This window comes from Mytilus galloprovincialis, chromosome 2 (assembly GCF_965363235.1).
Source record: "Mytilus galloprovincialis chromosome 2, xbMytGall1.hap1.1, whole genome shotgun sequence".
NCBI classification, from domain to species: Eukaryota; Metazoa; Mollusca; class Bivalvia; order Mytilida; family Mytilidae; genus Mytilus; species Mytilus galloprovincialis.
Genome location: NC_134839.1, coordinates 70,323,735 through 70,350,307, shown reverse-complemented (window position 1 = coordinate 70,350,307; position 26,573 = coordinate 70,323,735). Strand labels below are relative to the sequence as shown.

Sequence of the window (26,573 nt, the reverse complement as noted above, 5' to 3'; positions counted from 1 at the left end):
TTGAAGTACTGGTATGTAGATTTATTTAGTACATAACATTAAGATAAATAACAACAACAAAAAATGCATTCATATTCTCAATTAAGTCATACAGTTTAATTCTATAAGAATATGATCTCAAGGCAGCTAATAGCTATATGAAATTTGACTTGTATCTAACAGAACATCAACTGATAAAACTTAGCTATGTCCTAGCTTTGCATACAACTCTTGAAAGAAAACAATCCTTTAATATAGTGAAAGGAATAAAATTTACAAAGTAATTGTGAAATGTAAGAATGGATAATGATAATGTTACAATTCTTACTTACCATAGTAAAGCATATCATACATCATATTTTCAGTTCATGCTTAACAAAATTTTCAGTTCATGCTTAACAAATTTAAATTGTAAAAAAAAATATATGTGTGCCTGTAACAATACAACGAGTTTTCATAAATATGACATTACAGCTTACAGTTCATTCAACTGAGATAGAATGTTAAATAAATATTAAAGTGTACATATGAAATATGTCATGGGTTAACTACAAATCACACAATAAGTGGAACAGGTATTTATAAAAAAGTTAAAAAATGCAATTCAGCTAAGATGTTACCTTGTTTTTGTAAACAGAAATGTATAGAGATGAGGAGGTCCGAGAACAACCATTTACTGTTCAATAAATTTGCAAAAAAAGTGAAATTCTTTGATCTTGCAAAACTATGATATTTATAATTTTTTATTGACATTTGAGGACTGAAATGCTAGTTGTGATGTCACTGTAGCATCATAATTATGTTCAAATTGATGTATTTGACCAGAAAGGCGATTTTACATATAATTTTTGGATATTTCAAACACATTCAATTCTTTTCATATGACATCTTGTAGCAAAATATTTTGGTTTATCTTGGCTGATATCTATATTTCAAAGACACTCTCAAAATGATGCTATCATGACAGTTCGTCATCTTGGGAAGTAATGGAAAGTATTGTCCTGCATAAAATAATTATAAAGTTGTTGTATTTCAAGTACAATGTATTAAAAAGACAGGAAGCACTTCAATAAACCTTCATATTTCATTGCTCTATTTTTTTTAAAAAGAGGAAAAATTTGCTAAAATATTTTTTCCCAAATTTCTTTTATGATGAGAATCAAGACATGTTCTTTTTATGATAACAGACAGACACCCCACTCCCCCTTTTCTCACCATAAAAAAAGAAAATTTAGTCTTCAACTTATAACTTGCCACTCTAAATGATGAACAAGATAAAACTGGACTGAATTCAATTCCGAGTAAACCATGTCCTAAAATTGACTATTTCAAATAGTTCACAACAATTTTGAGAATAATATCAATTTACAGTTTTACACAGGATCTTGCTCACTATTATGTCTGTTTTGTTTTTTCTTCTTTCTTTTTTAAAGCTTTCTCCTTTGCCTGAAACAAGATTAAAAAATTATGAATAGAGTTGTTTCTTTCAAAAAGTATGTCAACTACTTCTTAACCAATATCATATGTTTTATTTTATAGTATACAAATCTAGGGTCTGGACATCATTTAATGCAATTGTTTTCTTCTTTGAATACAAGTACTGTCAAAGACATACCTGAAGTCATGACATAAATGAATCTTTCAACCATTTTCTCACTTATTTTTTAAGTAAGCATTTAGAGCAATATGTGGAAAACAACAGTTTAAAAGTGTGATTTTAGAGGGGCATTATGTTTTCTGGTCTGTGCCTCCGTTCGTCTGTTCGTCCCGCTTCAGGTTAAAGTTTTTGGTCTAGGTAGTTTTTGATGAAGTTGAAGTCCAATCAACTTTAAACTTAGTACACATGTTCCCCATGATATGGTCTTTCTAACTTTGATGCCAAATTAAAGTTTTGACCCCAATTTCACGGTCCACTGAACATAGAAAATGATAGTGCAAAGTTCAGGTTAACGTTTTTGGTCTAGGTAGTTTTTGATGAAGTTGAAGTCCAATCAACTTGAAACTTAGTACACAACTTCCCTATGATATGATCTTTCTAATTTAAATGCCAAATTAATGTTTTGACCCCAATTTCACGGTCCACTGAACATGGAAAACGATAGTGCGAGTGGGGCATCTGTGTACTATGGACACATTCTTGTTTTTATGTAAGTTAAAACTGCAAAATCCTTTGGAGCTAGCATGGTACTTTCATTTTTGAGAAAAAACAAGTACCGTAGGTTTCAATCTGATTTCAATATGCAAATGGAGATTGATTTATGATATAGAAAATTATACATTACTCTTCAATTTATAAACAAAGCCATACATTAATGAAGATTACACATATCGGTTCAAAATCTATTTATTGAAAGAGAATTTTCAAATGCTATGACAATTTTAAACAACAAATTAACAACAAATTAAAGTGCAAACTCAAAGATTAGTAAAAATTAGAGTAAATCACGATAAAGAATTACAATACTTATTATCAACATATAGCATTACCTTTTCTACCAGTGGTAGCAGCTGTTTCTGTTCTGCTAAAATTTTTAACAACTCCATAATAAAGGGGAGATAATTATGCTTTCTTCTGACATTTTCAACCTGAAATGAGAAACAAGAATAAACTTGAGTATAATTAACTTAAAATCAGACAACTTTCTCAAACTACTAAAATTGTCTTTTTGGTAGAGTGCTAGCCCAGAACATATAAGGTAAAGGGTTAATTTTAAAGCCAGATCAAACCAAGATTTTTAAATAGGCATTTGCTATGTCTACTATAAGCATATGCTTTAGAATTAAGAGAAATAATTGTTTTGTAGAGTCAGAATATGTGCCTTTATTGTAGGGTGATATGTTTTCCTAAGGTCCATTACCATGATTACATTGTGAGCTTCCATATTACCAACTCATTGTCTCATTCTAGTTCAAACAAGGTATATCTTTATGTCCTCAACATACGACCATCCTGAATATGCATCTGATATTGGTTGCATAATCTTAATAGATCTTCTTATTTATTCACAAAAAATATATCAAATATATTAATTATATTCTGATAAGTTGGTGTATTTTTTTTTCAAGATAAACTGCAGATTTCATATTTGTTGATTTGATTTGATTTCTGCGTTTTTAATGCCACTTTTACCCACCACTTTTAGGCTATTTCATGGCAGCCTGTTTTTATTGGTGGAGGAAGCTGGAGTGCCTGGAGAAAACCACCAACTTTTGATAGGAAAACTGACAATCCTACTAAATTAAGTGGGGTTGAAACTCACAACCTCAGTGTTGACTGGCTAGTGATTACAGTAGTAACTACTTAGACCACTTTACCACAAAGGCTTGTTGAACTTAATATCATGGGGAAAACTTTGAAAATAAAACACAAGGTCTCAACATCTAACGTATACCATTTTCGCATCATGTGGATATGTATATGATAACGTAATCTGAAAACCTTTTACCTCATCAGAATTATTGTACTTATGTTTTATAGTTCTTTCATTTGTCTTTGTTCTATTATTAATATTACTTTTACTGTTGAATGGTTTTATGTGATATCTGTTTGACGTGGCTCGGTACTTATACATCTTGTCAATGTGTTTGTATTGTCTTTCATTTTTTGGTGGTATGTTTTGTATATGACCAACGTTTGTTTATCATCTTAATTACATGTTATATTTTTCTTTTATTTGTCTTTAGTAATATTACTTTTACTATTAAGTCTGCTTTTTGAGATATCCTTTTGACGTAACTCTGTGCTTATGTATCCCATCATACTTTGAACAACAAAATTATTTTATGATGTGACTCTGTGCCTATGTATCTTGTCATACTTTGAATGACAAAATTATTTTATTTATTAATATTACTTTTACTGTTATGTCTGTTTTTTGTGATATACATTTGACGTAACTCTGTACTTATGTATCCCGTCATACTTAAAACCACACTATTATCTTATTTATTATTATTACTTTTACTGTTAAGTCTGTATTTGTTATATCTATTTTACGTGACTGTATCCCGTCATACTTTAAACGACAAAATTATTTCATGTCTACCTGTGTGAATTTCATATGCGCAATTTTACACCAGTACTTAAAACCCTCCATCCTTTATGGGTGCATTTTACATAGATAAATAAAATCGTATAATATAAGCAAAATGAGGATGTTAAATTTGATGTATGCCTTTTTGTGCTTCTTCGTTACATTTGTTGTTTTTATAGTGATTAAGATGACAACACAATGTTGACTGTTTTGTACCCCTATTTTTTGACATTTTTACCTATTGTGTCTGTTTGTTTTGTTCACGCATCGATGACAATATAATGGAATTTGATGCGACTGTCATACAAGTGAGAGGTTTAGCTAGCTATAAAACCAGGTTCAATCCACCATTTTCTACATTTAAAAATGCCTGTACCAAGTCAGGAATATGACAGTTCTTGTCCATTTGTTTTTGATGCGTTTTGTTATTTGATTTTGCCATAGACTTTCCGAATTGATTTTCCTCTAAGTTCAGTATTTTTGTAATTTTACTTTTTACAAGCTTACTTTGTATCTTTTCATTTTATTTTCCTCCTCTTGTATAAGATCATGTAAATGGCTGATTTCTGTCTGGAGGTTATCTGTTTCCATTCCACTGTCCTAAAACAGAAACATGCAAAATACAATGGTTTCTATGCTAAATATTGGCCAGTCACATAATTCTGCTATTAGCTTCATTTGTACAAATCCAGCAATGATTTGAAGATTAACCTATATGTGAAAAAGTTTGTGGTCAACAAGCTTCATTTTTAGACTTTTTCAAAATTCTTTTAATACAATTTTTATGATAAGCCTTTGGTGATAGGTCTACGGTTAAAAAATGAAACTGTGAATTTTATTTTGCTTACACACAATATTCTTATAAAGCGGCATCAAAACGGTTTATAAATATTGTTCCCTCATATTTGTCAAAAACATTCAATTTGGGCTCTTTCTTATATGTTTCTTGTTTCATGTCTTTACCTCCATTAGTGAAGTTAATTCTAAGATCTTCTTTTCGTACAATGTTTTCCTATCTGAGACAACTGCCATTAAATTAAAATGAATTTCATCTGTACTGTACCTGTTAAAAAATAAAACATTCATAAAACTTAAGTCTTGAACTGAAACAGATTTTCATCCATACTTATGTTATATAAACAAATGGACCTCCAATGTTTTCTTAATACATTGGATAATGAGTATTTTTTTGTTGTTGTTTTGATGAAAAGTTGCCCTTTTTACCCTCTTAAATCTAAACATAGAAATTGTAAACATAAATAATGAAAGCACATGTACAAACAAGCAACAGGTTTAGGTAATTGGTTCACCTGGTTTTGGCACTTAGGTGCAAATGCCTAATAATATGTAATTTATATACACAAACCCTCATGTAGTGTTTACTTTGTGACCAACTTTAAAAGATGTCCAAATTTAGGATCACTGTGAAACCCACTAAGGACTAGAATATGCCGTAAAACCATGTCTTATATAATCCTGAGAAAGTTTTGTGAAACTGCATGAGAAACTCAAGGATAACAACATGACACCAGTTGCTTGTGCAGATGCAGCATCATATCATATAGTATGACTTTTGAGACAATCATATTAACGAAATTTATTTTATTTTCTGTATGTGTTGGAATTAATATTCATTTAAATAGATATTTTACATGAGTCAGTATTTATGAAATACACAAGTTTCAATATGACTAAATGATTGTTCCTTTAAAGGGAAAATTCGCGATTTTTTACTTATGGTTTAAATATGTTCATTATGACATAATATATAAATTCACAAAGTTTTATCGCTATATGTGCAGTAATAAAGGAGAAATTCAATAATTAATGAAAAAATATTAACTACTTCCTGTAGGTCGTGACGTTTTCTCCTGGTTTTTGCATGCCGGGATTTAAAATCCAATCATTAAAAGTCTTGGTTTTTAATCATATTTTACCGTTATCGTAAGCGTACCGATGACTAATGCTATATCTAATAACCATCTGATAATAAAAAAATAAAACGCACAGTCGTGCAGTTGTACACATTCATGAGAAAAAAATTCTACATTTACCGTATATATTTCGATTTATTTTTGTAGACAGCACAAGAAATTAGTATAATTATTTTTTTTTTGCTTAAATTTATACTTTGTGAGACTGATAAAGTGAATAAATTAAAGTATATAACTTAAAACTGTTAAGACAATATATAGGTTTACGCTTATTGACCTTTTACTATCTACGCCATGACTTTATTTATGCGATGTGTGTATTATTCTCCGACAATACTCGTGAAAGACCTGTATAAAGGTGAAATGTTATTTGCAGATCGGTAATTAGCTTGGCCTCTAGGGCACACCGTGCCAGGTGTGACTGTCTATTTGGATCAGTGGGTTATACGACAGGAGGTCAAGTTTAATACACAAATTTAAAATACATTTTCAAGGTGTTGACAAATACAAGTGAATCGCTGTGGAATTTTTAATTATATTTGGTGCTATTACTTTATTTGAATTCAAAGAAGTTACTAAACTAAGAAATGAACCGGTTAAAGTCTGGAAATTAAATTTAGTTGTCGGAATGAAATGATATACACTCTTATCATTTATCTATAATTTTTTAAAAGGGAAAATAAAACTAGTTTTACACAAGCATTTTAATTGTCCTAAATAGGCAAAAAATGTACGTGAACACTTAAATTTAGACATTTGAAAGCCATGACCAAATGAAAGGTGTACCTGTATTACATTTTTACTTCTAGCGTTATATATACATGTTATAATTGGCCATAGATTTTAGCTGATACCACTACAACACATAGTCTCAGATTCTAGTGAGGTCGGAAGGGTTAATCTTATGAAATAATATAGATTATCTGATATCATTTGGATAATGGAAGAAGCTATACTATAAAACAAATAAATTTATTACCAATACACTCGAGATCAAAGGTTGTTAATTTTTCTGATCCAGTTAATTTTTACTCACATATTTTTTTATATTTAGATTTGAGCGTGCTTGTTTTTACATGACAGTTTTTTTTTCATTTCTCTTATCTCGTTAGACGAAAGCAAACCGGTACAGTTTATTCTGCATTTGTATAGTCCGAAGTTTCCTAATTGATATTCTTGTTTCACATGTAAAATGAATGAACTATTAAAAAAAAACGGCATTCATTTTGAAATATAGCACTGTTTTCTAGAGTGAAAATGAAGTCACATATGTGAAGGTATAAACGGGACGAACTGATTAAAAATAACGGGACCAACAATTATATATAAAACGGAAGAATACCTGGTGCTGAAATATAAATAAAAGTAAAATTTAATTTAATTTTGATAACATGGAGATTTGGTCTACACCTATTTTTATAACCACTCTTAAATTTTGTTAGGTTTGTTTTGTATGGTATATTTTATAAGTTTTACCTGAGCACACCTGGTTCACTCGCAATCACACACGTGATTCATTGACCTTGTTCATTGTGTATTAAATTAAACAAGCCTGCCAGGAAGTCGACCGTAAGAATACCTGAATATGTCATTTTTACAATATCATGGTAATAACCGGTATTAAGCCATGCTGATTACAAAACGACAAGTTTTTGAACGTTGGTCAAGTTAGATCAAAACCCAAAAAATTCTAAAAATATACGTTAGAAAAAAGCATTTAAAAAACTTTTACAACAAAGATATAAATCTCAATTTATAATTCCTCTACAATAAGTATCTCCAGACTTTTTTCACTTTATTGTGACTACTTTTACAATATTATAGCATAAGTCCTATACAATACTTGAAACTACATCTCTGTGCCAAAAATGTAAATTTAGTGACGAGCTAAAACCAATAAAATTGAGAATGGAAATGGGGAATGTACGATCTTTTGTCATTCACAGCTTTTCAACCTGACTTCACCATTGTACGCTGAATATTTAACCCTCTAAAAAAATTAAGATTAATTTTTTGAAATATTCTTATCAATCTAAGTGAACCATTACTTGATTTGATGATTTTGGAAACTATGTAGACTTCTTCAATTACTTGGTCGGGTAGAACGTCCATCAGCTTGACAAGTCATTTGAACACTGATTAACGGACATGTCATGCTGGATACTAGGACTTTGTGGTAATTAGATATCCGTGGTCATTAGTTTTCAAGATGGCGTCTTCCCGAGAATTGAGAGTCGATTTTAAAAATCTAATAACTCACTTATCTAGACGAATAAACCTTTAATATTTTGGGAATATGCTTATTTATTTAGTATAACCATAATATTAAATTTTATTTTTTTTGCGAATTTTCCCTTTAATAAAAAAATCATCCCCCCCCCCCCCCCCCCACCCCCATTATTTCATTATATTAATTTAAAACTTTATGAAATATAGATCCTCAACATACACAACGACAGACTTTGACATCTCTTGTTCACACATGTACTTGCTATATATATATATCTATATATACATACATATGTAATTGCAAATATATATTTCCTCTGTAACTATGCCATGTAGTTTTGTGAAAATAAAGTTCATTCATTCGTATTCATTTACCTACATTTTCACTAGTACTTGTACAAGAAATTGTAATTTAACGCTAGGTTTAAACTGGTTGTAGATTGATTAGCCCCTAATTAATTTATGGTTTTAAAACACTTAATCTGTAAGAAATTATTCAACCTATTCCAACATTTTTTCACACAATTTTATACCTAAATTTCAAAATGTTGGCATAGGTTGAATGAACCTAAAAAATAAATAAAATTTCATATTTTCACCTTTTAAACAGGGGTGACAAGAGCTGAAATATCTTGCCAGTTTTACTCATCAATAAATTCATGTTCAATGTCTCTAATATGAAGGATAAATTTACTTCAAATATCAAATAAACTTAACATTATCAACTCTCTATGAAAAATGAGGCCACAGTCAGATAAACCATGCAAGACAGTCATATAGATAAACCATGTCAGACAGACATGTACATCTTACAATGGTTAAGTCTTACAATCTGGCTGTGCGAGGGCTGTATACCCAGCCAAGGTTGTAAAAACTTTCATTATCTTATAATCATTACATACACCAAATAGTGGTTCTATCGCCAATAGTACCAGAGAAAATGTTTAAATCACAAATTCTAAACTTTGACCATTGAACTATGAAAATTTCTTGCACTGTGAATAACTTACTTCTGCATTCTCTTTTCTAAAACAGGTCGCACTATATTTAACCAGTCTGCATCAGCTGGGATAGCACCTATTGAACAAAATATAGACATTGTAATGTTTTACTTAAGGGCATACGATACAGAAGAGATCCCTCATTGATTTTTTCTTGTAATTTTGATAGAAGGTCAATTTCAATGTGTACTTTTCAAATATGCAAAGAAAAAAGTACCTTCATGACTTACTTTTTGAGATAATTTGGTTCGAAATTTGCATATTTGGAAGAAAATCCCTGAAATTTCATAAATAATGACTTTTAAAGAAAGTAACAATACTTTTGAACGAAAAGTCATAACTTAACCGGGTTTTTTGTAAAATATTCCCTTGTTCCATGGCATCAACATGCTGAAACAAGTTTAAGGTTAAATCAAATCATCATGTTCCGGATTTAGATTGCTATATCCGAAATATTGAAATTGACCATATTTTTGCGTCTTTTCAGAAGTGCAGAAAAAATTTGATCGTTGATTTTTTCCTGAAATTTTGGTGGAGTGTTCTTGAAACAGTACTTGATTGATTGCAAAAGAAAAACATTGAGGTCGATGTGCTTGTTTTTTCAATAAAAGCCATATACCTTAATTTTTTACGATGTCTGTCAGTATGGCGCTAAATTACGTTAAATTAAGTTTTAATCGCAACAACGTCGTGTAATCATTCCCGCCGTACACGAGTTCGCTGTCAAGTATATGCAGGTGTTTTTCAAAGCATTTATACTTATCATAAAAATTTATAAGATGGTTAATCATAAAATGGAAAAACATTTGTGCTAAACATTTACGAAACGAAATTTGGACAGGAACCTTTTCATAATAAAAAAAAAAGACTATGAGAAAGGATTCTAGCAGATTGCTATCAGATGTACGGCACAAAGGAAAATCTGATAGAAGTATAAAGGTGCATCTCTTTCCGACATTAGTTCTAAATTGTTTCATGTACTGTAAGAGGATAGACAACATTATTGACATGACAAAATGTGAACCAACTATACATTAAGTGAGGCGATACCATAAATTGACAACAGTATAACCTTCAACAATGACAAAACCGATACCGTATCGTCAACTTTAAAAGGTTCCGACGTACTTTGATTTTCTTTTTTTTTTTACATTCAAAAGATAATCATCTTTCAAATTTAAATTATAAGCAGTACTTCTTGTTTTATAAGAGCTGTTTTGTGCAATTTAAATCATGCCATTAATGCCTCAATCGACCGAAAATGAAGTTGTAAAATAATAGTTCATAGAAAGTACAGCAGCCGGTATAAGAGAATTAATATTGAACGATGTCTTTATCAATTGATAAGTTACATAACTTTTTTTACGGCGTATACGTATGCATATTGGCGTACTTGTTTGTCTAGAAGTAGAGCTATATTGAAAACACTTTGTTCGTCTGTCCGATCGTCTAGCTATACGACGAGTTTTAACGTGTGTACACTTTCTGATCTGTCTGTCTGTAATTAGTGTACACTTGCCGATATTCAATTTTTATCTCTCAATACATTGAAGTTCAATAAGGACATGCTTATACAAATAAGTAGACGTGGTATGATTACCAATGAGGCAAATCTCAATCAGAGACCAAATGGCTAAACGACTATATGACATCGGACGGCCTTCAACAATGAGTAAAACCCATATCGCATAGTAAGCTATGAAAGGCCCTACATGACAAATGCAAAACAACTCAAACAGGAAACTTACGGCCTGATTTAGGTACAAAACAATGAACAAAATACAAGTATGATGAACAATACCAAAGACACCATTTAAATTTTTCTCATTAATCACGGGTTCATACGTTTTCTCATTTATTTAAGTTTCATTAAAAGAACATTTGAATGTCATAAATATGCAATTATATATTTGCCGCTGGATGTTAAGCAGCTACCAAATACTCATAACTAAATATTGCAGGTCGTTTTGTTCCTAATTGTGTTATTGGTAAAATGTTTTTCAGTATGTTACAGTTTAAGCAACGAATAGTAAGATAGACCCTAATTCCTTGCAATTTTTCTTTCTCTACGTTAAGCAGATTCTGCTGGGCCGTGCAGTTTTGGCAGTTATTCAGTGCCAGTCTAAAAAGCTCCACAATTCTTCTTCCGTCTTTCCATGTTATACTGTCAGTACTCTCTTCTGTGTCAATCACCATTTCTTCAATATCGTCATGCAAAATTGTATTTGATTTATTGTATTTCCTTTAATCTCACTGCTTACGGCAGATTTCTCCGTCTTTTAGAAACGGCATGACCACTTTTTAGCAGGTACTTTTTTGAAATCCGCGCAATCAAAATTAATGTCGTCAGTGAATATTCCGCAAAATGTTAAACATTCTTATTAGAAACATCGCGAAATTACAACGTTCTGGTTACCAACGTCGCGAAAACAACATGAACAGTTTTGAAAACGTTATTATCTGCCCCTGCTACTGTATCGTATTCCCTTAATGTTAATGTCTATCAGTCAGAGTAGCACATAATATTGTAATTTGTGTTGCTGCTCTTTAGTCTATATAGCCTTCAGTATTTTATGACTTTTTTTGTGCTATAATTTGTTTTTATTGTCTAATAAAAATTCTTCTGAATAGTTATAAATATCAGCAAATTAAGGGCAATAACTCATTTATAAGGAGGGAACTGATAAGTTTTATCATTTTTATTATTCATATTTTCTCTTTTTCACCAGTAAACAAAACAATGACAAAAAACATGATTGAAGGGAAAAAATGCCTATAAAAAGGTGGACTTATGATATTAACTATGTGACCTCATTTGAAGATATTGATTTACAGATAATTTTTGGTGTTTAAATTTCGGCTCTATTTAATACAGTTTCTAAGATTACAGCAATAACACTAAAATTGGAAAAAATAACTTTCAAGAGCAATAATTCTTGAAAGAATTTACTTCTTTATCAGCCCTATTAACTGAATTTTAGATTTTTTTACAAATAAATTTTACAGACCAACAACAGATGTCCAGTGAGCTAAAAATTGAAATATATAAAACACCTACCTAGGTCAACAGGACCATCTTTGAGACCATCTAATTCATACAAACGTCCTGCTATTGGAAGATACCCTACAAAGTGGAAAACATCATCATCTTTCTTTGCTTGCTTCTCATCAAATTCAAACATCTGCTGCCTGAAGGGTAAACAAAATGAGTCAAACTCAAATGGCAAATTAATTCACTAAATTTCTAGATAGTGCAATTACACAATTAAGAAGGCTGCTTGACTAAAATGCAAAAGCCTTAGGTTTCCTTGCCCGATCCAACAAAAGACTTTAAAAATTCTAGTTTTGGACCTTTTTTTTTTTTTACAAAACTTGGATTGTAGGTCTTTCTATTGACTACTCTGTGAACTAGCATATTCAAAATTCTTGTTGAAATTTGTATGTTTGATATATATTAGGATTACCTATTATACTTTTGTTTATCAAAAGAAAGATATGAAAATCAATCTATAATGCTTCATTATGCTTGTCTTTGTTTTATAACAGGTCATTTTTCTTACCTTGAAAAACTATTGTGGACTTGTCTAATGACATCAGAATTGCTCAACGTTAAACCCCTTAACTAAAATATAAAAAAAAAAAACAACATTACAAATAATTAAGAACCTCTTAATTCCCTTTCAAACATATATATATATATATAAAAGCATCAAAGTTTTTTATGTTTCAGGTCATGTTGTGACATTAACTGTTGAACAATGAACTGGCCATTCTATCTAGTTCACATTATTATAATACAATAATAAATGGTTTTGAAAAGTTTAAAAATAATCTGAAAAATGAAATAAATGTCTGAAGGTTTTTTTTTTTTATCTAATACAACTTGGGAACTTGACCAGTATTGTTTCACCATGATTCTAACAATGCTTAAACATTTGTTTTTACTACCCTGTCATTAATTTTAACTTTATCATTATCAAACAGGGCAAACTTAATTTTAATCCTGGTATCTATGATGAGTTTATCTATAGTATAAAGGTTTTACTTACTCCAGATTCAAAACCCTGTACAAATTCTTTAAAGCCTGTTAATGTTTCTCCCAGTTCTAAAGCCTCTGGCTCACAATTCAGCAGTATACTCAGAATAGCTTGTGTCGCACATGCATTATTTATAACCTGGAAAAATCAAACAATACTTAGCAAATTGTTTGAACAGAGTTAGTTTGATAACATTTAATCTGGTGAAAAAAAACTTTTATCTATATAGAAACCAATTGGTCAATTTGGTCCAAAAGGTATCCATTATTTTCCTGTTCCATAATATAAGCTTTTGTTGGCAGCTGTTATTATTTCGAGGTAGAAATCACATCTAATACTGATTTAAAGGACAACTTAACAAAATCACAATATGTTCTCTCTGTAGTGTAAAGTATATTTTTTTCTGACTACATTACTGGCAGATTTCAGTGCTTCAATTCTATAATGATATGATCAAATTAAAGATAGCCATTTCAGATCAGGCACATATTTTATCTGCAAAAGACTAGACAAGTGTCTTGTTTTCCAAAATGTATATGTAATTTCTGATATTCAAGAAAAAGTATAAATAGACACATCTGTGACACAAATATTGGCAATAACAAGAATGTGTCCCCAGTACACGGATGCCCCATCCGCACTATCATTTTCTATGTTCAGTGGACCGTGAAAATGGGGTTAAATCTCTAATTTGGAATTAAAATTAGAAAGATCATATCATACAGAACATATATACTAAGTTTCAAGTTGATTAGACTTCAACTTCATCAAAAACTACCTCGACCAAAAACTTTAACCTGAAGCGGGACAGACGGACGAACGGACGAACGAACAGACGGACGAACGGACGCACAGACCAGAAAACATAATGCCCCTAAATGGGGCATAAAAACAACCCCTACTTGGTACTGTTAAAGATATTGAATTAAATGATAATAGGTAACAGTTCTAACTTGTTTGGCAAAGAAGATTTTTTCCAGTCTACTATCTTGTACTATAGTTCCTTGTGGTTCTGACTCTGGCTGCCATTTAAACAGAAAAACTAATCCATGAACTGGTCTACAAATGTAAAATATTTTCTTGAAAATATTGAAGTATGATAAATTCATCATCTGACATGCACACTTTGTTCGTAATAAACTTACAATAACACTATGGGCATGGTTGCACCAGCTAAATTTTCATGGAAGAAAAAGACTTGAATGACCAATACCAGGAAGACTAAAGTCTGCCAACATTTATGGGATAATAAGTTATGTAATCAGTGGTTGTTGTTGGATGCCATCTGCCATAAACATGATTGGTTTTGTAGAGTTCTGTAGTACTGTTACAATGTATATATAGATCAGGTGATTGTTTTTCCCTTTTGAATATACTGCTTCACTTGATCATTCTGGATATTTCAAAGATTACTATATGGTATTGGATTTTCTCATTGTTGAAAGCAGTGTGGTGTCGGACCTGAAATTGTTTACATCTTTTTCCTTTGCTTTTTAAAGGATATATAATGAGTTTATTTTTCCGACATGAGTCAGGGGTCCTCAGTTATAAACTTAAATCAGTCCTCGTACAAAATTGTGCTAGAACACCAAATTCAGTAGTGTTATTTATTGGTTGATTTCTGAATCTGAATATGAACTTTTATGACCACAAGGCCAGGACAAATACTAACTTATACAATGTAGATTGTCTAAGTAAGAACCCCCATTTGTTTAACTTACTTCAAGTTTGCAAAGCTGTCAGGATCTAAACTCCATATTTCTTCCACTTGAACACCTTTGCAGCCTATAAAAAGATAACATATGGAAAGTATTGTTTTGAATTATAATGTTTTGTTTTGAATTAATTTATTGTAAAGAAGATGATTTTCATTTCCTAGAATATTGTTAATTATCCATTTTTAGATGGTGATGTTCCTTTGTCTATATTATATGGTCTTTATACATTTGTACATGTATATCTCAACTTGTTTGATTTGCTTGTGTACATGTAACAACTTTTTTGATTTTAACAAAAGAAATCTATATATTACTGAAAAATTATTACACAAGAATTTTGGATTTCACAAACTAGTCAAAACATTTACTAAATCTTATCATACACCTTATCACTAATCCCAGCTGACCCGGGGGCTTGAACTTTTGATGCATAATTTTTCCATTGTGGCATCAGATATTTTGTTTTATGACGTCAAAATTTTACGGGAACCTGTGTGATATCTAGTAATGGCGGACAAATAGTGATAAGGTGTATTGCCATTGGTACAAGGACATTATTTGTAAATAAAAGCAAAAGGATGAAATCTTATACGTTCAGGTATTTCACGTGCAAACTCTTATTATAATATGAGGTAGGCATTACCTGTGAATGGGGACGAAGTCTGTACTAAATTTTCTTTAATTCAAACATGTTGATAAATGAAACAGAAACGGAAATGGAAATACCGTAACATTTCTGATATTGGTTCTGTTGTTAGGCATTTAGTTGTGATGTTATTTAAATTATGACGTCCTATTAAATGTAAACAAAGAAACGCTGTTACAGTATCAGGTAAGGTTTTTTTTCATATCAAACAGTTATTAAAAATGATAGGGTGTTGAATTCCTTCCTATAATTGTTTATATGTTGATAAATATACATTTTATTCAAAGTCTCATGCAAACAAGACCGGAACAGGAAGTAGATCTGAAAAAAAAGCTAACGATTTTGAGTTCATTAGTAGAATGAAAAATTCAGGAAATTTTCCCCAATTTTTTTTTTTATTTTTTTTTATTGATTTTTCTACCATAATTGGGAACTTCGTCCCCATATAATTTTTTACACAGCACAAAAATCCCTTTAATTTGAAGCATTCCACATTTCCATTCTCAATTTTATGTACAGCCTACAGGTTTTTGGAAAGGGGGAGATGATGCAAATTAAGCAAAAACATAGTCCGAGATTACTCTGACGTCCAACGGCTGTTTTGCCAGACAAGCTGGGGCCGTGGGACGTCAGAGCTCGTCCCATATCAAAAAGTGGATATTTGCCCACCCAAAATAGATGCGTTGCTTCGTCGCTTCCGGTGCCAATTGAGGGCCTTGGAACTATATAAATCGGACATCAATCTGTTCATTTTTCATTTATCTCTTCATTTATGTATGTTTCACCTACCTGCCAACCTTTATTTTTCCATATTTTAACAGTTTTCACAGAGACCCATCGATTTCTGCATTTTGACTTTCATTTTCAAAGATTATCACGTGACCACGAGAAAACAGTGCAAATGACCATAATGTAACACCTCGTTCATTTACGATGCAAGTTACTAAATGTCCGAGAGCTTCCGATTGTTATCGTGGTCGGAACTACATGCTAAATACCGATCTCCTGTAAAGGAGGTGAAAAATCGTGGTTGGCTTCTAAATGTTCAACATCGATCTTCTATAAAGGAGGTGAAAAAATATAAATATTTGCATATTTGAGTCTCGAGGCCACGAACTCTCTCGTAACTTGACGTCCATTTGAAAGTGAAAGTCAAAATGCAGAAATCGATGGGTCTCTGTGAAAATAATTGGTGGCTAATGAGATAGTGTGAAGCTTTTTTACCATTTAAAAAAAAAAGATAGGTAGGTTTAGTTTATTTGAATTTAATTATATTAAAACAACACTGGCACTTCGTGCTATTCAGCAGAAGACATTCATCTTTTATTCTTGTTTTTTACTTGTAGACCTACCAAAACCTCTAATTAATTCAGTGAACACGCCTGGGTCACTTTCTATGAGACACCAGTCTCCTGCGCTTGATGCCATTTGAAAATAGAAACCGGAAGTAGCACATGGACTTATAGTATAGTGTTCATTCAAGAACTCTCAAATGCGATTTTCGGCTCGCCCCACATAAAGTCCCAGAAATGTCATTTTAAATCAATCCTTTACCAGTACAATCCAAAAATAAACAATGACAACACGAGAACAAACAAACAAGAAGCTTTATCCAGCTGTTGCAATGGTAGATATATTTCTTTTTGAAAATATATATTTTTTCTGCTTGTGTGTATTTACTTCCTTTTTGAGGAACACCAAAACTTGGTCGAGGTTGCCACAAAATCAAAATTATTTAATAAATAAATGTTGTCCTTCATTCAGACTCAAATGACAGTTTTTCAATGAAGTTCGTGGGTCTCTGGTTGTACTGCGGCTTCCTTCACCAATAAAAACTGACCGACACGAACGGTGTCACTAATTAGCGACAAGAAGCGTCAAGTATAGAGACTGTGAATATGAAAAATATAACGTCAACAAATATAAGCAAGATGCTCCAAGTAGCATGTGTTGCTTACCTGATATTTTTATTTACAATATATACACTGGGTGGCATGCAATAATGCAACCGTTATACTTTTGCTTCGGTTTCAGAGATAAAAGTCAAAAACTGAATCCTGCCCCCCCCCCCCCCCCCCCCCATGTTCTATTATTAGCCATGTCTGCCATGTAGGTAGGGTCAGTAGGTAGGGTCATCAGACGCATTTTTAAACTATATACCCTAATGCTGACTGTGGACAAGTTTGGCTTAACTAGCTAGTCTTAGTTGTTTCATGAGAAGACTTTTGTAAAAATATAGCAACCAACAACTGCTAGTCTGAATCATATAAAGGAGTAGGTTCAGTAAGACCCCTTTTTGGCCTCAAAATATAGCAGTTTTAGAAAATTGTGAAAATGTAATCTTTGAGCTATATTTTGGAAAGTAAAATGCTTCTGCTACAAAAAAAATGAGCTGTTTTTGATAATACAATGCACACATATCGCGTTTTAGCATCATTAAGTCATGCTAAATTACTGAAATCTTCAAAATTTAAGAATTTTGGTTAATTTTTAGCCGGTTTCCGTCTAAAATGAAAGTGGCCGCATTCGTGTTCATTCATAATATTGAAATGTAAGTTGTATTTGATTATAATTCATAACATATATAAAGGTTGAGGATGAACACGGATGCGGCCAATTTCATTTTTGACAAAAACCATCTGAAAAATGACGTTTTTTGGCATATTTGAGAGATTTGTCATATTTAAGCTTGAATCAGAGCGTTTTAATGACTAAATCAGATAAATCTTTCACAGAAACTAATCGAATCAATTGAAATAGACAATTAATTAAAAAGTGTCCAAAAACTTTCGTTAGATGAACCTGACATTTGAGGCCAAAATCGGCCCTTACCGGACCTACTCCTTTCAGGACAGATAGGTGTTAACCTAATGAACTTTATACCCATTGTCAAATTTGCTTTAAAAGTTTAAATGCTTTAGTTTCAGAGATATAAGACAAAAACTCTATTTTACCCCTATGTTCTATTTTTAGCCATGCAGTCGGCCATAGTGGTAAGAAGGCGGTGTCATAGGACACATTTTTAAAACTAGATACCCTAATAATGATTGTGACTAGGTTTGGCCCGGATTACTTTGTCTCAGCAGTTTCAGAGGAGAAGATTTTTGTAATATTACAAAAATTTACTATAAAGAACAGTAACTCCTTAAAGGGTAAATTGACCATCTATAATACTAAAATAACGAGGTCCAATTTGTCAGCCGTCATCACGTAAAAACGATGAATCAAAGAATTCAAGTTTATATATAACTAATATAGTACAATGGTGTTGATTAAAAATTACACCACTCCAGGCCCATTTGTTTTCCACGTAATTAATATTGCCAATAATTAAGAAGTTCGGGGTCGAGTCCGATACCGATACCAATAGTATATTCACCTGTTACCTTTTACCTTATCTGTACATTCCGCATCTGACAGGCGCACCACCAAACTGGGTGTATTTAGGATTTTGCTATAATACACGGGTCATAATCATAGAGTTGACACTAATAAATTCAATCATTGTCACATTGTTTCCTATTGTAGTATTTTAATCAGTATGACTTTCTAAGATGACAATACGAATACTAAAAATCTGGACTTAAAATAAGGCGTATAGGTACAGTTTTCAATTTGTTAGTCGGCATGACGTAAAACAGCGGTTATTTATAACTAATATGGGACAATGCTGTTGATAAAAAAATACTTTATTCCAGGCCCTTTTGTTTTCCAAATAATTAATATTACCAAAAAGTTCCAGGTCGACGGGTTCAAACAAAAAGTGTTTGCCTGAAAGCAGAGAAAACTGTGCATCTTATAATTGACATGACTTTATCAGATGACAATACCAATACTAAAATAAGGCTTACGCATAGTTATATACTTTAATTCAGTCACGGACCCGCGATATCACGGGTGTGTTCTAGTTTTGGTTAAGTTGACTTATTTGTAGATCTTACTCTGCTGAACATTATTGCTATTTACAGTTTATCTCTATCTATAATAATATTCAAGATAATAATCAAAAACTGCAAAATTTCCTTAAAATTACCAATTCTGGGGCAGCAACGAAACAACATGTTGTCTGATTTGTCTGAAAATTTCAGGGCAGATAGATCTTGACCTGATAAACAATTTTAGTCCAGTCAGATTTTCTCTAAATGCTTCGGTTTCAGAGATATTATTAGTTACACAGTGTGCAATTGTCCTAATACGAGAATTTATCGGGTCAATAAAATTCATACCGGGTGAGTCGAAGCCAAACCCGATATGAATTTTATTGACCCGATGAATTCCGTATTAGGACAATTGAACACTGTGTAACAAATTTATCCTGATTTTGTTATATTGCATATTATTATATTTAAATTCAATATTTGTACAATAATCAACCAAACTAGAACACACCCGTGATATCGCGGGTCCGTGACTGAATTAAAGTATATAACTATGTGTAAGCCTTATTTCAGTATTGGTATTATCATCTGATAAAGTCGTGCCGATTATAAGATACAGTTTTCTCTGCTTTCAAATCTTTCTGTTTGAACCCGTCGACCTGGAACTCTTCAATTATTGGTAATATTCAGGTCCTTGAATTGAGTATTTTTAATCAACAGCATTGTCCATTAAAGTTCAATTCTTTGATTCGCTGTTTTACGTCATGCCCGCTAACAAATTGAAAACTGTACCTATACGCCTTATTTCAAGTTAAGTCAAAATTTTTAGTATTCGTATTGTTATCTTAGAAAGTCTTACTAATTAAAAAACTACAATAGGACACAATTTGACAATGATTGAATTTAGTTGTGTCGACCCTGTGATTACGACCCGTGTATATAGCAAAATCAAATACACCGTTTGGTGGTGCGCCTGTCAGATGCGGAACGTACATATAAGGTTAAGGTAACAGGTGAATATACTAAATTGGTATCGGTATCGGATTCGATCCGGAACTTGTTAATTATTGGCAATATTAATTATGTGGAAAACAAAAGGGTCTGGAGTGGTGTAATTTTTAATCTACACCATTGTCCTATATTAGCTATATATAAAGTTGAATTCTTTGATTTGTCGTTTTTAATCGATGCCGGCTGATAAATTGGACCTCGTAATTTTAGTATTATAGATATATCTAAGATATTTAATCTAAACCTGTTAAAATTTTTAAATATTAGAACTATAAAGCAAATCATTTTTTTTTATTTTTTATTAGGTCAATGGTATAAGGGAGATAATTCCAATTGACGTAATAAATAAGGGAGATAATTCCTATTGACGTAATAAAAAAAACGTACTGAAATTTATTAGGACAATATAAGCCAATCAAATTGCGAGAAATTACTTTAAATCAGGATAAAAGCCAAAATCGTCATTTTACCCCCATGTTCTATTACTGACCATGGCGACCATCTTGATTGGTTGGTCGGGTCACCTGACACATTTTTTAAACTAGACACCCAATGATGATTGTGTCAAAGTTTGGTTAAATTTTAACGAATAGTTTTAAAGCAGAAGATTTTTGTAAAAAACATTTAAACTTTTTATCCTGTTAAGACAGAAAATCTGTGATATGTATTTATATATATGTATTACCCTTTCAGCTGAGTCTCAAATAAAATTATAAAATGTAGATAATATTAGACATAGTGTCGACTCTACATAAATGTTGATTGATTCATCACTTCCTTGACTCTAAATTATTATTCTTGTCGCAAATTTGTTTCTTCTTGTCTTCTTGACACTTCTTTTCGATAATTAATGAGACCCGACACACAAAAAAACCCACAATGTTCTGTAACATAGCCCTTGCACTGTTCCTTCAGAGCTTCAGACCAACAGGACTGAATACAGTATTATGTGTTTAATAAATCGCGTCTGGTGTAAATTCAAAATTTAATCCTGGTATCTATGATGAGTTTATTTACAACCACTGGGTCGATTCCACTGCTGGAAGGGTTGTAATTCCCCGAGGATATCACCAGCCCAGTGCTGACATGAATTATCATTGATATGGTCATATTTATAAAGTAATTGTTTAACGAAATTGTAAACTACCTCAGTTGTATTTGGCTAAACTTATAAGTAATTTGGTCCTTGATGCTCTTCAACTTCGTATTTTATTTAGTCTTTATAATTTTTTGGGAATCGAGCGTCACTGATGAGTCTTTTGTAGAAGAAACGTGCGTCTGGCGTAAATACAAAATTTAATCCTGGTATCTATGATGAGTTTATTTTCAATTACACTAGGTATCCTATGAACAAATTACCCAAACCAATCACGATGCAATTTGTTGTTATCTCCGGCTATGGTGGCAATTTGAGGACTAGAATACCATAAATAGGTCACGATCTAGATGACCTATATTTATCTGACTTTTATAATTACCAAAGTATCTTTCTTCCTGGGTACTTCAACTACATCATGCAGGCTGTTCATTGAAGTTTGACAACTTCGCAATATGGGTGAAATTTCCATTTTCCTGCCAAAGTTTAGTTCTACTTTGACTATCATGATTGGTCTTTTAAATGAAATTTACTAAACAAGGCAAACAAGTATAAACGAATATATTCTGTGTTTTAGTATGGCCCTTATACAGTTAAAAACGTCAAAGAAGGTGAACAGAAACTATGGTGTGCTTGTGGTCTGAGTAAACAACAACCTTGGTGTGACGGTAAGTCTCAACAATGATTAGTCCGAGATTGCATTGAAGTCCGACTCCCGTCGAAAAATGAATAAAAAAAGTGTGATACTTTATTCATCTGTCTGAAAGTGGATAAATTAGATTCGAAACCAAAGTTTTGGGGAAAAAAGCCAATTAAGGTGTTTTGTATATGGACTGCGCTCAAGTAAACTGGAATCCACTTATATTTTTGCAATGCTCAAAAGAGTGTAGTAATCAGCCGAAATCCCAGTTTAGCGCACTACAGATGACATCCTACAGTTGCAACAATTCCCCTAAAAACTGGGACGTAAGAGTTATCTCGGACAATCACATTCTTTACTAGCATAATTTCTTTGTCTCTGTTGTACGATATATATGTCAGTACCGAACTATACTGACTACTAAGCTGATGATAGTAATATAATCGGGGGATTGATAGTCCACGAGCGGTATCGACCAAGTGCTGTAAAACATGTACCTAGGGATGGAATAGTTTATTTTTCAGCATATATATGGAAATTTTTATAGTAACTCAAACTTTACGTAGAATTGTGAATAACAGTTTATTATACCTCAGTCATCATTTTCTATATAAAATATTAAGTACACAATATTTTTACTATTTTTTCAAATTGCAAGCGTTGAACTATTTGACCGGTCAAAAATTGACGGCAAGCGTCATTATATTTCGCGGAATTTCAAATGCAGCTATAGGATTGGCTAATGTTTAGAATACTGCGGAGTTACGACGTCGCGTTTTACCTATTGTATCTAGGGTTGACATCGGTGTAGAACGTAGCCTTACCGTTCATAATATATATGAAGTAAATATGATACAGTATGGTTGTGTTTCTGCTATTTATATAACGATAGTTTATTTAGCCCCGACATTTATTGCCTGTTATCTTTTTTGGTATAATAAAACACTTACTGACTGGATATTCGCGGAATAGAAAGTTTATTGATCCATCGGCTACAACTATTGCCCTCGGCTACGCCTCAGGACAATAGTTGCACCTCGGGGACAATAAACTTACAATTTCACTCATACCCAGTCAATAAGTATACAATATGCACAATTAAAAACCATGTTGCGGTCATAAAGCTGACAAAAAAATAAGTCGTGAAATAATCCCCTGTTATAATCTAGATTGATAGTCGTAACCATCTTCAAACCATTGCCTCTTCAGTAACAAAACCCATATAATTTTACGAAATAACCATTGAAAATCGGGAAAATAATTAAGCGAAGTTCAACTAGATATCAAACTTTGGTTAAAAGATCGTTTACGATGATAAGGGGGATTGTGCGGTTGTTGACATTCTTTCGCCGTATTACATGGTCACCATCGTCAATTAAAATAAAACAAGAATGTGTCCTCAGTACACGAATGCCCCACTCGCACTATCATTTTCTATGTTCAGTGTACCAAGTTTGAAGTCGATTGGACTTCAACTTCATCAAAAACTACCTCGACCAAAAACTTTAACCTGAAGCGGGACAGACGAACGAACGAACGAACGGACGGACGAACGGACGCACAGACCAGAAAACATAATGCCCCTCTACTATCGTAGGTGGGGCATAAAAAACTCAACCTTAAACATGAACGATTTGGCATGGATATATAAAAGAAAATTTTGCATCCCCCAAACTTACCCTACAATTAGCTATCGCCAAAGATATCAACAAGTAATGCTCGGCGATGATTTCTTGGTTATATGATAAAAAAGTCTTGATACTCATTTGCAATTATGCATGGTTGATGCCCAGTCCGCCTTCAAGTATAGGACCGTTACTAACAAAAATTGTAAAAATTCATGTAAAGTACTAAACGATGAATAAAAACACCATTCATGTTTCTCTCTTACGTGTTATTCATGGCGCAATAATTTTGAAAAGACTATCCTGGCCTTGCTAGAAGTGGGAAATGTTTTCCCTGAACAGGATGAAAATGATATTCTGCAACACAAAATGCAGGAGAAAAAAAGCATCGTGGCAACAAATGAAAATAAATATTCTCATTACAAAAAATATCGCTGCGCCTCTAAGAATACACAACTGCATTCAAACATAGTGGGTTCGGGAAGGTGTGTTCGTCTCGCGTGTAAGAGGTCTTCGGTTCGATTCCAGTTTGATATTCCCCTTCGGTTAACCATACTAACAGTGTTCTTGTGCATACGTTAAACTCATGGTACATGAAGTTCTTTCTGATAACACTTAGTATCAACACAGATGTATAAACCCATACAGTTGATGTGTAGAACACCACAAACCAACCTAATATATGAGCTAATTAAACGTTACGGACTGCATTGAGCTTCTTGTATATTTTTTTTAAAACTTATTTATCACTTTTCTACTTAAAGGTTCACATAAGGGGACTGGAATTAAACCTGTGAAATGGACAGTTAATAAGGCTCAGAGACTTTACCAGATTTGTGCATGCAAATATACAAAGGACCCACCCTATTGTGATGCCACACACACAAACTTACCGACTGAAATATTGGACAGACAGGAAAATTGTGAAGACAAAGCAGGACATGAACCCACAAAACAGTTATGCACAGGATGTGGCTGGATACCGGATTTTTAATTAGTAAAATGAAATAAATACAAAGAGTTGTTATCGCCATCACATATATAATTATATATTACCATCATTTTATAATTTACTAGTGCTAATTTAAAACGATCAACAATTATTTCGTATTTTTTATGAATGCGATTTTCTGCACAGGTTTCAAAGTAAAAGGTACTGCACGTCTTCTTTTTCGTCAAAACTTTACGGACGGTGCATGTTGTTTTGACACCTCCATAAAATAGGAAAGGCAGTGTGGAAGTATTGTTGGAAAATCCCCCAAAAAGTGGTAAATTGCATCTACACTCATGTTTGTGGTTATTTATATAACTAACAACGATAAAGAGGTGTCGTTTCAATCATGTTTTTTGAATTTATAACTTAATAAAAGTGTTATCTCGCCTTGTACGCTTTGGGGTTGATATCGATTTGCCAATTTAAGATTTGCAGTTTAATATGTTAAAAATTCAATAGTCACTATAAATATAAGAGTTCATGTAGTCATAATTTTGAAACAACATATTAAGTGTCTTGGTCTTGCTTTTAATATATGTGAGTATTCTTTTTTCTTTAATGTGGCTTTATTTAATGATTGTTTGCCTTGAGTTCTTTTTGTTATCTCTTGGTATATTGTACAATATACTGCATATCCTGATTTTGTAATTGTGTTCCTTTCTTCAATATTTTCGTTCCATTGATCGAAATTTGAATGAGGAAAATTGAGTATAAAAATACTCAATCTAATTAAAAGATAGATCTCTGATTTCGTTATACTGCATCTATTTTTTAATCAGATTGAAAAATACTAAAAAGGCCTTCTACTTCTTCGTGTGAATATTCCATGAGCTTACCATTTTCCATGATCTTAACATTAAACAAAGAAGATAGACTGGTCTGAATGTTTGAGAATTCGGAGTACACATCACAGAATGTCTGATAAAGGCATGACTTTCAATAAGTTAATAAAAAAATGCAATCCTGGTATCTATGATGAATTTCCCGAGGGTATCACCAACCCAGTAGTCAGCACTTCTGTGTTGACATCAGTTATCATTGATATATTCATAATTATAAATTAACTGCTAACAAAAGTTTGAATTTTTGAAATATTAAGGCTTTTCTATCTCAGGAATAGATTACCTAAGCCGTATTTGGCAAAACTTTTAGGAATGTTTGGTCCCCAATGCTCTTCAACTTCTTACTTTATCTATTTTTTTAACATTTTTTTATTCGAGCGTCACTGATGAGTCTTTTTGAGACGAAACGCGCGTCTGGTGTAAATAAAAAAATGCAATACTGGTATTTATGATGAGTTAATTCACTTAAATATACCCCTGAAAGAGACGATGAAGGTTTCTAAAACGTGTAAAATACTGGGCTCCCTATTCATAGATCTCACCCCCGTTTCGATCGTATGTGGTTGCGTCGTGATACAAATCACAAAGAAAATTGAAAAAAGTCCTCGATTAATGGACCTTATTCATCATAGACCCCATACACTCTTGAGGACTTGAGTAAACACAAAAAAAAGTTTGAAATAGATGTTGTAGCATATACCGTATGTCCAATTGCAAATGACGTTTATTTGTTTGTGGGCCATGTTGCTCAATTTTACGATCTATTCGGAAAGACCAAATATCAATTCATAGAAAATTGAATTATAAAACAGTTACAAATGACATAGCTGAAAACATGTTAGACCATTTTCCCCCATAATCGCAATTGCAAATAAAAAAAGTCGTGGTTCACTTAAAATCAAACTTCTC

At 32.3% G+C, this 26,573-nt stretch overlaps 2 protein-coding genes across 2 annotated transcripts; one reads left to right on the top strand and one right to left on the bottom strand.

Moving 5' to 3' along the window:
• LOC143064279 (ubiquitin carboxyl-terminal hydrolase isozyme L5-like) lies at positions 1-17,071 on the bottom strand. Its single transcript, XM_076237014.1, has 11 exons — positions 16,931-17,071; positions 14,936-14,999; positions 14,168-14,273; positions 13,227-13,352; positions 12,738-12,799; positions 12,236-12,366; positions 9,187-9,253; positions 4,977-5,076; positions 4,521-4,613; positions 2,467-2,565; positions 1-1,425 (listed from the first exon to the last, which is right to left on the bottom strand). Exons 1-11 carry the CDS (start codon positions 17,004-17,006, stop codon positions 1,375-1,377), a joined length of 975 nt encoding a protein of 324 aa, XP_076093129.1. The 5' UTR covers positions 17,007-17,071; the 3' UTR covers positions 1-1,374.
• LOC143064281 (uncharacterized) lies at positions 17,055-25,215 on the top strand. Its single transcript, XM_076237015.1, has 3 exons — positions 17,055-17,205; positions 22,141-22,231; positions 24,593-25,215. Exons 1-3 carry the CDS (start codon positions 17,155-17,157, stop codon positions 24,820-24,822), a joined length of 372 nt encoding a protein of 123 aa, XP_076093130.1. The 5' UTR covers positions 17,055-17,154; the 3' UTR covers positions 24,823-25,215.
• The last annotated feature ends 1,358 nt before the right edge of the window (positions 25,216-26,573 follow it).